General features: G+C 37.3%; 1 protein-coding gene across 1 annotated transcript in view; it reads left to right on the top strand.

Annotated features, from left to right (window-relative positions):
* The window catches only part of RPGR (retinitis pigmentosa GTPase regulator), a gene marked incomplete at its 3' end in the record, with an annotated part of 42,753 nt that overhangs the window by 15,028 nt on the left and 13,013 nt on the right, over positions 1–14,712 (top strand). Inside the window, 1 exon segment of the mRNA XM_009888367.1 lies at positions 8,299–8,457. Coding sequence (XP_009886669.1) covers positions 8,299–8,457 — 159 coding nt within the window.

Genomic DNA, 14,712 nt, shown 5'->3' with positions numbered 1-14,712 from the left:
TCCTTACTTCAAGGTTATAGTAAGGTGTGTATTTCTGCCTTAAAGCCAAGAGCTGAAGCTCTGACAAGATTGCAGTGGGATGTAACAAAAGCTCTCATTAGAAGGGTTGAGGACAAGCATCTAAGAGCAAAGAGAGAACAGTGTGTGCCAAGTGCTCTAAGGAAGTGGAAACTTTTAATGGAGGAGTATGAGAAAAAAGGATTAGGCTATCAGCTGGGTGAGAGAAATGGAGCCTCTTAACTAGTTCATCTCCCTACTAATATGTTATCACTTGTGAAAATGGGAAGTCATTGAACCTGTCACTGCTAAAACAGGCCTGGGTATGAGATGGAAAATCTTAATTTTCAGCCTTAGTATCTGCAAATCCTGCACAAATTTGGCTTCAATCTGTTTTGCTGAAACTGTGGACATGCGGATGGCCTCTTTTGTGGTGAAAGGAGAAATGTTTTTTACTATTTTCCTTTGGGCCCTTGCTGATAGTTTTATTTGAGTGATACTTTTAACTACCGTAGAAATTTAGTGTTGGGCATCCAGGTTCTTTTTTACTGAATTGATCTTCTGTTGCACTAGTGTCAGTGTATATCCAGCCAGTGTTTAAAAACAAAGTTTATACATTTAATCTAAGTGTACTGTAGTCATACATTATGTTAGCTATGAAGTTAGCCATTAAATTATGAATTTGGAAGTTCTGCAAGCTGAGTCTGAGTACAAATGTAGTTACCTTATTTTTCTTACAGCCTAGTTAGGAAGGAAGTCAAGGCATGATGCTGTTAAAAGATTTTGCTTAAAAAAAGGTGATTCTTTTAGAATTATGTGGATTCTTCTTTCACTTGTGGAAAACACTTGCCTGTAGGGCTTGTTGGACTGGCTCAGAACAGTGGTTGACATTCTCATTATTCTGCCTCTGAGGGCTGGTAGAACATAGCAAAATAGATAATTATGGAGTATGTGGAATATTCCTATTACAGGGATAGGTTTTATTTTTCCCCCAAATCGCCATTTGGTCATTGAATTATGCCTTGAAGTATGTGTAAAAATTCACCTAGCACAGGGAGTTTTCTGTGTATTTTTAGTGTATGGTTTTATCTTGTATACTGGAATTTAGAGTGATTATTGTTATTTTCAATATATACTTTTGGAGGAAATATCTGGAAAACAAAGTGGTTCTGTATTTCCAGAACTGAAATATGAACTATTCAGGTGAGTGTATAATCTGTATTAATTCCCTCAACATCAATAAAGTATACCAGAGGAACTTTTTTGGACTGTGGTTGCTGTTACAATGGAAGAAATGGGAGAAACACTGTTAATACAAAGCTTTCAATATCTGTAACTTAACTGTACTATACTTACATAACTATATATACTTATATAACTATACTATAGAATTGCTACATTTTGACTTTTTAAACGACTTGTACATAAAAAAGCATCAAATTATATACTGTCTTTAATAATAAAGCATAGTTGCAGGATGTAGGACTTTTGATGGATGTTGCTGGGCTGAACTGATGAGCATGGCACCATATGGTTCCCTTTCTTAATATATTTACATTTGACATAAGCTGTATACTGGGTAAGCAAACTGTTAGGATCACAGGCCTATCTGGGTTAAAACTAAAAGATGGTTAATGATGATACAAGGATACATAATGTGGTCACAGAGTGCCCTCTCCAGGGCAGGATGTTCATTAATAAGTGACTATTGAGAGAAAAAGTGGTGAAAAGCAGACTCCCGCTTTTTTTTTTTTTTTTTTTTAAATCTAAAGTTATTTCTTTGAAATAGATGGTTTTATAGGAATTTGTCTTTAAGGTGTTTAACTACTATAAAGCCAAGTGCGATTGTCAGTGAAAAGTAGAGTGGAATCCTCACACAAACTTTAGTAGATAAAAGCATGTTTTATGGAAACTGTATGGCGTTCAGTCATCTGAATTTTTACTTCAGTTCTGCAACCCTCCCCCAACTCCCGAAGTTTCTCAACTCTAGTAGTTCCAAAAAGAAGATTTGTTACCTTTCTTACTTTTGGTTTTTAGAATGCCTTCGTTGTAGACAATAATTCAACTACTAAACATGTCAGCCACCTGTATTCTACCATGTACACATGGGCCCCACTGATGCCAAAAGTGATTGTAGAATTGAAGAACAAAATATATCCTGAATTATTTTAAATAAAAAACACTTCTCAAATTTAGTCTAGGCGCAAGCACTAGCAATGGATAGCTCATTTCCATCCGCATATTAGGAAACTTGTCTGGTTTCTTGCTTCATGTTTGAAAGATGATTGTTTGCTCCCTTTTCCTCTCACTTTGCATTCTTCACAGTGTTCCACTGAAAAGAAGTTTTTAGTTTGTCGTTTCCAGCCCTCCTTAGGGCTTTAGGACTTTTTCCCAGTATCTGTTTCCTTTCCTTTCTTTTTGCAGACTTGATATGTTAGGTCCCCATATTAGAGGTAAGTCTCAAACAAAGCGACAGAAAAAGAGTGAGCTCCAGGAGCATAGCAATGATTTTGAGTCCATATACAGATCTTTACTTGATTAGTCTTTGACCACACCCACTCAAGAGGGGACAGTTTTTCAGAAAGCATAAAGCTTGGCAAACATTTATAGCTCATTTGTCCACTGCAGGAGATGAGCAGGAAAAGCTAATTTATCTAGCCACTACTCTGGTATCTACAGCAGAATTACATTCATGGAGCCAGAAAGGAATTGAATATATTAGACCTATTCCGGTGTTTCCCCTGCCTGAACTGTTACTGTAACTAAGGTCAAGATAGATTCTCACTGGGAAGATATCTTTTCATGGAGAGCTTTGTGGGTTCGTTGAATTCCTTCTTTTAATGTACTTTGTCATTATTTTTAAGGACTAGTTTTAAAGATCATCCATTCCACAAACACTTCCATGCTCAGAACTTCAGCATTTTTGAGGTGGTTTCAACCAATTTGGTCTTGAATAAATACTTTTTTTTTTTTTTTTCTTCTTCATTTACTGAAGAGATCATAGAGTGATCCAATTCTTTTGTCTACTACCCTCATTTGCTACCAGCCAGGTCTCTTATCTTTGCACATCTACAGTATCTGCCTTTACCTTTGAGGGCCAAAGATAGTTTTCCATTTGCCTGCCCACTTCATTCCCATGCACCTGTGACCTAAAGCTTTGTGATACAGAAAACGTGCCACACTAGTGAAAGTTCAACATGTGAGAATGTGACTCATAGGAGAGGAGAAAATTAAAAAGACAGGTTCCATTGTGAACAGAATGTCCTTAAAATGCAGATGTACTGAACACAGTACATAAAGTCCTTAAAATGCAGATGTACTGTGTGTATACTGTACTCAAAATTTATCTGGGTTTGACTGGATTCTTTTTATGCTTGATAGCTATTCTTCATAGTTTTTAGACTACTATTTGCCTTAAAGGGATGTGTAATGCATTCAAAAATTGCTTTAATAAATGGTTTTATCATTGTTAGCTGGATTATTAAGTTGAAAAAAATGTAATAAACTTGATTAGTTTGGGAAGTCAGTGGAAGCTTGGCCATTTGAATCTCTAATCCTATTAATTACGTTGTGATTGGATTAATATTTGCAGTGCAGTACTGTTTTAAAAGAAGTGCTGGTCTCTTCAAAGAGAACCACATAAGTAGTTAACTCCCAAGTGTTTGGGGGGATTTATCAGCTTGTTTCTAGAAATATATATCAAATCTAAGAGTATTAAAACAATACTTGCCTTCCAAAAAAATACAGGGTTCTTTTTGTTGTTGGGGTTTTTTTCTTTCTTTTCAATTAGAATCCCTAATAAAATCTCTTTTTGTCAGTGGAATGTTTTCATTATATAAAGTTTTACATCACAGTGAATTTTTTTGTTGTTAATTGGGGTACTGTTTTAGAATAGAAAATTGATGCTGCTGCAAATAACTGCAAAGTATCAGCCTGTTCAGAGTATTTCTGCACGTAGGTGTAAGGATAAATATCAGAATTGAAACAGAAAATCAAACTGAACAGAGAAGCCTAAACACAGTCCATAGTTTAGAAGTGAAATGAAATACACTTTTCTGCAGCTGTGAGGATTTGCTATTTCTTAAAAAACACAGACAGATTGAAATGACTGCAAAACACCACTTAGAAAAGAAGTGTAGAAGAGTGCAGCAAAGGTATTTCTGCACAGATACATGTGGGTAAATGAAGTGTTAGAGTATTATTGGTGTAGTTTGTATGTGCATGAAAGAAAAGTGTCAGAATGATAGAAAAAATGAGGACAGCTGGGAGGATGGGGTTACACCTGTGATTATGATAGTTGGGAAATACAGCTGCTATCATGTTTCATTGTCTTGCTGAAGAGGGTGTAACTCTGTGAATAGATTGTGGGTGGCTACTCTTAATAGCCTGAGCCCCGTGAAACCCTGCAGGAAGCTGGACATTGAGTAAGACTGTATTATTGTCATTCCCTGATTGCCCCTCTGTGCAGTTAGAGCATTCAGCAAAGATAATAAGTCCAGTTGCTAGCCTTAGTGGCCCAGGAGCATGGTACTTGAAGAATCTCTGCTGTTGTGAGAGGCAGAAATGATCTTGGAAAATACAGAAACCATATAAAATTGTCTGGGGCTTTTTTTGTCTAAGGCATAGGCTAAGTTTCTTAGGTCTTGTGAGCTTTGCAAATAAATATTGTGCCGTCAAAGTTAGTTTCTAAATCTTTGGTGGAAGTGCTGGTTTGCAACTTTATCTTGAGGCTCAGGGCCCACTTTCCATTTAAAGGAGGAATTAGGCTTTTATGAAAAAGAGTCCTCTTTACATTTTTTGCTCTTTGAGTATGTCATACATTTTCTTCAGAATTGTCAAGTTATTTGACAAATTTATGCATTTAAATAAATTTGAAGCTGATGTATCTTAAAAAATGTATAGTATCTTTTTCTTTGTTCCTGAATGAACTTTTCCATAAAATAAGAGACATGCTTAGAATCATAGAATGGTTTAGGTTGGAAGGGACCTTAAAGACCATTCATGGGCAGGGACCCCTTCCACTAGACCAGGTTGCTCATAGCCCCATCCATCCTGGCCTTGAACACTTCCAGGGATGGGGCCTCCACAGCTTCCCTGAGCAACCTGTTTCAGTGTCTCACCACCCTCAAAGTGAAACATTTCTTCCTAATATCTTATCTAAACCTGCCCTCTCCCAGTTTGAAGCCATTCCCACTCATCCTATCACTACATGCCCTTGTGAAACGCCCAGCTGAACAACCAGCCAGGCTGAACAACCCCAACTCTCGGCCTGTCCTCATAGGAGAGGTGCTCCAGCCCTCTTATCATCTTCATGGTCCCCCTCTGGACCCGCTCCAACAGGTCCATGTCCTTCTTGTACTGACAACTCCGGAGCTGGATGCAGTACTCCAGGTGGGGTCTCACTAGAGCGGAGTAGAGGGGGAGAATCACCTCCTTTGACCTGCTGGCCACGCTTCTTTTGCTGCAGCCCAGGATACAGTTGGCCTTCTGGGCTGTGAGTGCACATTGCCAGCTCATGTTGAGCTTCTCATCAGCCAGCACACCCAAGTCCTTTTCCTTCAGATTCTTCCTATAGTTAAAATTCATTGAAAACCTATCCTCAGGCTTCCATTGAAAAAAAATAGATAATAATTTAGACTGGTTTTATTTTTGCTTATTGTGGACTGTTGATACCAAAGGTAACAACATACATCACAGATAAGCACGACTGCTCCAGCATCGCTTCCTCTAAGAGTATACGAGGAGGAGGACTGCTTTATTAAAAGACATAGTACTTTAAGGGTTTTCAGAATGAATCAAAGCTCTTCTGATGGAGGGTTGTGGCAACAGCGGTCTGTGCTGCTCTGTTCTATGCACGCACTGCTGCAGTCGCTCTTTAGCACAAAGTAATCCGGAGCCAAGTGCCACAAAGAAAAAAAAAAAAAAGATATTGCTGTCAAAAGAGTTTTCCAGGAAAAACATTTTTAATCTAGTTTATCTATTGGATTTAGCAGATGTCTTAAATGAAAATGTATTACTAACTAGTTGTCCCATAATTACACAAAATGAAGATGCAATTTTGCAACCTTAAATTCTCGCTCAGTTTTTATTCATGCAAAAGGAAATTTTAAATGAGTTTATTGCCAGAGTAAAGCTCAGGGAGATTCAATAAAAATGACACATTTCTTAATGACATCAGTTTTGACTCTGTCATCATCAGAATTAAAAATTCAAAAAGATAAAATTCCTTTCCTGTCTTGGCGTGGTATGCCCAAGTTTTAATAAATTTCAGTTTTGAATTATATCTTTCATTATTTCCTAACTTGATTTTAATAATTTGACTAATTTCATTTGCTTTTTAGAATGCATATGCAGCTTCATTTTTTCCACTTTACATTTTTATTTATAGGATCACTTTTAGCTCTTCCGTGTTTCCTATTTCTGTATAGGCTTATTTTTTTTATTGCCATTGTCATTAAATTCCCAAATTTTAAGTAGTGGCTGACAAAGTGCAAGGAAAAAGCAACAAATGTATCAGCTGTGCAAATGGGGGAATATTTACAAAGGCAAGAAAACTAGTAATAAGCTTCTCTGCTTATGTTCAATGGAGAGAGGAATGGGCTTCTCTAATGGTCAATCCTGAACACCAAAATAAGGTTTCAGCTTTGAAGCTTTCTCTGAGCTAATCTGTCTTCATTGTCTGTGGGGAAGGACCAGCATTTCTAAGGTTAACCCAACTTTCATGTTGGAAAGGAATTCATCACTTTTGAATAAGAATCTCTCAGATACTTGTGCATCGTGCAATAGTGATATCTCTAAATGCTGTAAAAGTAAATTTGTGAATACTGGACGTAGCCCTCTGAAAACACTAAATGTCTCCCTCTGAAAGTAAAAGTACATTTTGTACTGAAGTACAAATCTGCATGTTTCCAGAAATATTGGAGATGGGTGCTTCTGATGACTGAGCTTTAATAATGGAGTATAAGTCTGGGGTTTGTTATTATGTTCATTATGTAACTGCAGCACTCTCTTCGAATTTCCTTTAGCAGACAGCTCCTACACTAGTTTAGACATTTCTTTATCTTGGACTAGCTCCATGTGAGAGTTTTGTTTATCCTTGTGCTTTTTTATATCCAACTGGGATTAAAAGCCAAACTTTTTGTAATGTAATAGTTTATGATGATTTTTTTTGTAAGTAATTTCAAATTCAGATTGTGAGCCACAATTTGCTATGAGGATACTACTCCACAGAATATTTTCAGGAGTGGAGAACACTCAGCTATTAACTTGAAGCTTTGCTGGCAGTAAGACAATGGTTTCTCCCTAAACCTCACTCTGACCTGTTAGAATAGCTGGCGGCCTTTGCACGGAAAATCAGAAATGTAGATGTGGGTAAATTGTAAAAAAAACCCCACGATGTAGATAAATGTAAAATGGAGATAAATGTAAAAGAAGTAGATAAATGTAGATAAATTGTAAATATAACAATGGGAAGTATATTGTACAGGTTCCATTTTTAACTATGGTAGAAGGATATATAGAATGCTGTCTTGAATAGTAATTCAGATTTACATAGCAATGAAAAAGCAAAGGGAGTGATTGGAAAAGTTAAACAAGCAAAACTTCAGAGTAAAATGAATTGCCCAAATTTGGGATTGAAGAGTTTTTGAACCGTATTTTTAAAAAGTTGGGGTGAATGAGAAGGGTTTTCTCATATGATTATGTAGCAGATCAGAAAGAAGTTACAGAAAGAGATCTGTGAAGACCTCTCAGTATTTTTTTGAACTTAATGCTGGTGGAGTTACTGCTATGGAACCTCTGCTGTATTCCTCTTGTTGGATATATTGCTCTCTTCTTGCTGTCCAGACCACACATTTTCATGTCATTTACTCTGCTTTTTTCTTTTTTTTCTCTATATCTTACAAAAAGAAAGTGTGGATTTTCCATCAGAATTCCATGTAAAACTTTTCTGTTTAAGCTGAGATTCTTACAAGCAACTTCAGTTGACATAAATACTGATAACAGAGGGAATTATTACCTCTCAGAAGGATGTATATGGTTTTGATTTTCCCTTGGCTAGATTCCTTGCACGCCAAATTTTGCAGGTCTCATCTTGGAGAGGGGCTAAAATTTAGCCCTGTCTTGTCCCATCACAGCAGACTGCTTTGCACAGCTGTTTGGACATTGTACAAATAAGTTGCATTATCCCATACTTTTCATACACTTTTCTATCTTATTGATTTGTGTCTGTAGCAGTCTTGACAACCCAGCCTTGCTTCTGAGTTCATGCTGGAAATCCTGTTCTGTTCTGTATTTACACAGGAGATGGTGAGCTCTATACTTTTGGAGAACCTGAGAATGGGAAACTGGGATTATTGCCTGAACAGCTGAAGAACAATAGAGTCCCACAGCCTGTACTGGGAATTATGGAAAAAGTGAATAAGGTTGCTTGTGGTGGAGAACACACGGTGGTGCTGACAGGTATGCAATTTAACTGGATTTTTTTACAGCCCTGTAACTTAATCAGTAAACTCAATTTGCTTTAAAGAATTTACATCCCACTGCAGCATAAGATGCTGTAGCAATCCTAACTGGAAGACCATTGTACATCAAGGAGGTAGAAATCCACGTAACAGGTAACCTAAGTTCAGGCCTGTGCTGTGCTGTGTATATCCCTTTGCTGGAGGATAAACTTCGTCAGCTAATTGTGACAAAGGAGCTTGTAGGCAGCTCCTGCATGCTACCAGTGGTTACACCAACTGCGCATCCTTGCCTTTATCTAAAACTTCAGCAGCAAGTTCCCATGTGAACGTCCTTTTTATTTGACAGAATAAGTGATGAATAGAGTTGTTTTGCTTGTAAGAAAATCCTGTAAGAGCTCAGATCACCAAAATGGGGTAATCTTCCATGGATGAGATCTGTGTAGGGTGCTGTGCCTGGCTGGACGCCTGTTCAATTCCACACAGCTCAGGATTTCCAGCATCTAAAGGGATGTAAGATTATTGATACTATCTGCTTTTTCTTTATAGTGTTAGCTCCAATAAATAGCATTTTAAGAGATACTTTACAGAGTCTGAGTGCCTTCCTTACCGGGATTGGATTGTAACAAGGCACTGCCTCCTAGCGCAACACAGATGATCAATGTTTCTTTCCTCTGAGGAACTTGAAAGTGGTATTGGTGTGTGTGTGGGGAAAATTTTAGAGGAAAGCTTCCATTCTGTAGTAAATTTAAATGGCCCGGAATATTTAGGAAGGTACTTAGGAAGTCACTTTTCAAGTACCTGTCTGTTAATGGTGATGGAGATACACAATCTACTGCATGCCTAAATGGATTAAATATCTCTTTTGTGATATAGAATTTGCCTGTGACTTTAAGCAGAATCTTTAACATCCGTGTAAAACTAGTACAGATATAGACATGCAACATATTGAACAAATTATAAAAATCAGCAAATACAACTGTTATGTATAAGTTCCTAGGTTTATATGTACGGTACTTGGAAGATGAAATACGGTGTATATTACTGTACTATTAAATAGTTGTGTCCCAATGGTGAATCAGCTTTTCAAAGAGATATGTGCAAAGCATTGCTAGCTGTTTATTTCCTCAAGTTCTATCCTGAACTGTAGTACTATAGAATTAGGAAAGATGAGTTTGACTTTGCCCACAGATGATTTAAAAAATATCAGCTTTGACTTGTAATGAATTCCACAGCTGTATAATATGCCTGTAATTAATCTCCTACCAAAATGCAAAGACTGTAAAAACAAGTAGGATGTATAAATATCAGTCCTTAAATCTGTATTTTGAAAATGCTTGTCAATCTGATGGAGTGCCTTCAAGATTATGTAACCAAAATTTTTAAAATGTAAATTGAAAATCTGACTGAAATTGTAAGTAGTATGATATGGTATTGTACTGCAAGCCACTGGAGAAAGTAAAGGTGGAAATGATGTGCTGGCAAAGGTTATGTGTAATGATGAGTCAAGCTGCAAGATTCTGGATAAGTTAAAACTCCTTTGGGAAAACTATGAAGAGGAAATAACAGTAGCCAATCCAGGAAATAACGGAAACATTTGTCTGCATTTCAATGCCTTTGTCTCTTGTCTTCCACCAATATACAGTCTTACCCTGGCAGTATTCTGTGTCACAAAATAAATTTCTTTACATGAAATCAGATTATCATTATTATGAAAAAATTCCCATAAATTTGGGGGCAGCAAATGTATAAATCGTAGCATTATTTTATGGGTTATAAAGTGAAGTTCTGCAGAAAGAATTTGATTATCATTATTGATTATTTTTTTAACCATAAATCTGAAGCCAACCAATAGATACTTTGTTTTAATAGTATTTAATGTGATAAAATTTTGTTATAACAAACGACTGTTACAGAGATTTAGTAGGATGATGTAGACCTGGATGACATCAGCATTATAGTGAAATCTGTACAAGAGCTAGAACAAAGAGGCAAAATATAAATGCCAAAAAACAAATACAATGAAGAAGATACCATAGTAAGTCATTGTCTTAGTATGTAAGATTTACTTGCCTACGGAATAGATTTTGTAGTAGAAAGCAAATAAGAAATTCAGTGCTGACTTAGCTGGCAGTTGGTGATAAATGCTGAGTGCCAGAAGATCTAGTTGAGTCAAGAGAAGAGAAAAACAATATCCTCCAACAAAATACATTTTCTTAAAGAGTAGTAGCTGTTGTGATGAGTGAAAGGTCAGATATGTGTGTTTTAATGTAATTCAGCTACTATTAAATAGGCTACAGGCATAAACTTCTGCCTAGGACACTTTGAACAAAAGAGTAGAGGATAATGGAAATACTGTCTCAAGTGAAAGATACTTCGTCAGGAGTGTTGACATACAGAAATTTTTCTGACTGAAAACAAAATTTGGGAAAAATACTTGGGGAAAAATTTGGGAAGAGAGCTAGATATGGACACTGTAGTCATTTTAAAAGTGAGTGTAGCATACCTGCATTATAGGCTTTGCACCAGAAATTTAACTTGAAATCAGTACTGAAGTGTGTATTGCATCTTGAGATGAAGTGGCATGACCACAAATCAAGAATTCTGGTGAGAGATATATCTTTAAAGAGGAGCCGAAACATTTATACCTCTTCTATTTTCGTTTTCCTAAATTAAGAACGTAGTACAATTTTGAAGAAATTCTGAATTTCATGTATTGTCTTCCGTGAAAATGGGTGCTGTTTGGCTTTAGTAACACAATATGTACTGATGCGGTTTTCATCTTTTCAGGGTCTTTCCAGTTTTTCAGGGTGTGTCATTTCAGTCTTAAAAAATAAGTGAGTGCCTGACTGTTGTACATTCCCCTTTTTCATCTATCTCATTTAACATAGGAATAGGATAGGAGAAAATGTCATGTGGAGAAACTGTTGCACATGTTGGCTCATTTCTTGCCATCAGTTCTACTTAGGGTTTATCAAATTAAAAGAAAGCATAATCCAGTTATCTTACCGAGTACGAGGCTAGTTTCTTCCTGACTCTCATACATAATTAGTCTATTCCAAAGCACTTCATTTGATTTCTTTTTTATGACTGTCTTATCTATTCTATTGGCAATTTTGTATGGTAAGAACCACTCTTATCTGGGTTATTAAATCAAACTACTGTTTGGAATCTTTCCAGCAGGTATCAAGAGTAAATGATAGAAAGTATATATTAAAATAATTTTTTTTTTTTTTTCTCTGAAACTCCAAAATGGGAAACTCAATTTTTTTCCTCAGAGAACAAAAATTAAACTATTGGGAACAATGATTAGGAAAACACTTTTTAAAGATACAAGGTTTTAGAAATGTTGAATATGGTATTGGAAACAATCTTCTTTACAAGTCTTATTGTTACTTCTGCCTGTTACTTCTGACTTCTGGAGATCATTTGGCATAACAATGCAGCATGTTAATGTGTTAGTATATAAAATGTTGGATTTTTCATCTTCTGTCTCAAGGTCTTTTAAAAAGAAAGTCGAGAAACTCTTTTGACAGTGAATGAAAAGGCTGAAAAAGCTCTGCCTTTTCGTGACAGAACTGAATGTTCAAACCACAATTATCTGGATTTTTCAAACCATTCTTAAGTCTGCATACTATTTATGGTGAAATCCCCAAATTCAATTCCTAGCTCTGGTAAAACTGAGTATTGTGTCAACAGCTTCTTTTTACAGTAACATTTTTCAGCACAAACTGTTTAAAAATAAAGCTATAATACGAGTGAATAGCCCATTGACATAATAGTAGTAGTAGTAATATTAATACTAATTAATAAATAATAAAGTTCAAGGGAAATGAATCTATGCGGAAAGATATAAGCATACCTGCCTATTTCTGGTTTTCTTTCGTGGATTTTTAACTTTGTCTATAGCCTTAAATACATAGAAAGGAATGCATGAATCTTAAAAACACTCTTGGAGCTCACTCAGTTCTTTCAGCAAATAGCATGTGTTAAATCTGAAAGCTATATTGATTTGATGATCCGAGGGCTGGAGCACCTCTCCTATGAGGAGAGGCTGAGAGCTGGGGCTGTTCAGCCTGGAGAAGAGAAGGCTCTGGGGAGATCTAATGGCAGCCTTCCAGTACCTAAAGGGGGCCTACAGGAGAGCTGGGGAAGGATTTTTTACCACGGCACGTAGTGACAGGCGAGGGGGAATGGCTTTAAACTGGAAGAGGGCAGGATGAGATTAAACATTAGGAAGAAGATTTTCACTTTGAGGGTGGTAAGACACTGGAAGAGGTTGCCCAGAGAAGTTGTGGATGCCCCATCCCTGGAGGTCTTTAAGGCCAGGCTGGACGTGGCCTTGGGCAACCTGGTCTAGTGGGAGGTGTCCCTGCCCATGGCAGGCGGGGTGGGACTCGATGGTCTTCCAGGTCCTTTCCAACCTAAACCTTTCTATGATTCTATGATAGATTTTTGCCAGGACAACTGTCCTGGAGACTAAAGAGCTGTTACATACTCCAGAAGATGCCTGCAAAGGTGGAAGACAGATGGTTATGGTGAAATACACCTGTTTATCGAAAAAGAAAACGTAGGAAGTAAAGAGGAAGCAGTTCGAGGGCTCAAGTGCTGGAGGTCACTTGGAACAGTGGAGCCATTGGCTTCTGTGCAGGCTCTGAAACCGTTTCTCTTCATCCTTCAAGGGTCCCCTTATTGTGGGCTGCTGCTGTGGAAGCAGCAGTTCCTTCCTCGAAGCCAAGGCAGGATTTCTGTTCAGTTTCTTCTGGGTGCTGTTAATGTGGCAGAGCCTTCCTCGTGGTTCCCTGATGTGTTGGAGGCAGTACTGTGTCCCTTGTGCTGCTGTGGCCGTGTGTCTTTCCTCTCCCCTTGTACCACTCTGGTGCTGCCTTGACCATTCCACAGGAAACTTTATCAGTGAACCACCCCCAAAACCTGTCTTACTGAGCTGAGCTACCTCCCCGCATAGCCAGGTGGACAGCAGAGACACTGCAAGTGGGGACTGAAGGCAGAGAATGGGGGAGCGAGAGCTGCCCTTTTGCTGGCAGTACGTTTAATTTGTGTTATCCGACCATATCCTTACAGGGACTGAGGGCAGTGAGAAGGTGACAGTGGGGCTGTATCCGCCTTCGGATTCGTGCCATCAGCAAATTCATTTGCAAATTCAAGCTCAGAATGATGAAATTCACCTCTGTCACTTTATCACTAAGTCCATGGTATTATTTGCCAGCAACTTCTCTTTCCATTTATTGATGAAGGCAAATTGGAGGAAATACCTCATTTCTGCTAAATGAGATTATTACTGAGGTTTGGCCTCACTTCTGCACCAGAGCTGTGAATCATGTCAGAAAGGTGCAAGGTTTTTGTCTTCCCATGCCTTGATAATTGATTAATAAACAAATTTGAGAAAGAGCAAAATTTAGGTGCCTCTGGTCTATAGGGGAAGTGGAAAAAATCATTCTTCTTATGAAGGCACTCTGACCTGGTTTTGGATTGGCCTGTTCTCCTCATTGTCACTGGAAATTGGGAAAAGAACATAATTTCCTGTACTTTTAAAGTTATAATTTGAGAACATCTCCCTCTAAACACAAACGCTTTTAGAGATTTAGCATTGCATGTTTCAGGCTAGGATTAAAGATAATCTGAAAAAAACTCCAACTTCACTCAAAACAATTATGTTAATCAGATAAAACCATATAGTTTGAAAATTACAAGATCTGCCAGTTTCCAAAAAAATATTAAGACAAATGCAGTACTTTGGAATAAGCCATTTACTAAATAAGAAAGCCATGTACTAAAATAAAGATGAGACTTTGGTTTGGTCAGAGAAAGCTCCTGTCTTTCAGGAGTAGTTTCTTGATTTTTATGCAGAAAGTCTAAATGTTACAGAAAATTCTTACTTCTTGTTTTACTTTATAAAGATCCTGAGATGTTGCTTTCTTGCACTGAAATTTCCAGCAGAGGGAGCTTTACTATTACATTCAGAAAAAAAAAAAAAAGCTTTACTGATTATTTTTCATCTACAGTCTAAAAAAGTGTGAGACCATTTGGGGTTTTTTATGGTGTAATTCATGACGTCTTAATGTGAACAATTTAAAATGGGCAGAAAGGGCAAACCCTTTCCTAGAAAGAACATTTCCTTATGTTGTGTTACAGTATTTCGTCATGGTTCCTTTGAAATTGGAAAGTCCAATATAAGTTGGTAAGTGTACTATGGTAGTAATACGGAATCTGGTCTGTTCTGTGCTTTCTCTTTCCC

This window comes from Charadrius vociferus, unplaced genomic scaffold (assembly GCF_000708025.1).
Source record: "Charadrius vociferus isolate BGI_N301 unplaced genomic scaffold, ASM70802v2 scaffold206, whole genome shotgun sequence".
Taxonomy (NCBI): domain Eukaryota; kingdom Metazoa; phylum Chordata; class Aves; order Charadriiformes; family Charadriidae; genus Charadrius; species Charadrius vociferus.
This window is presented reverse-complemented; position numbering and strand designations above follow the sequence as displayed.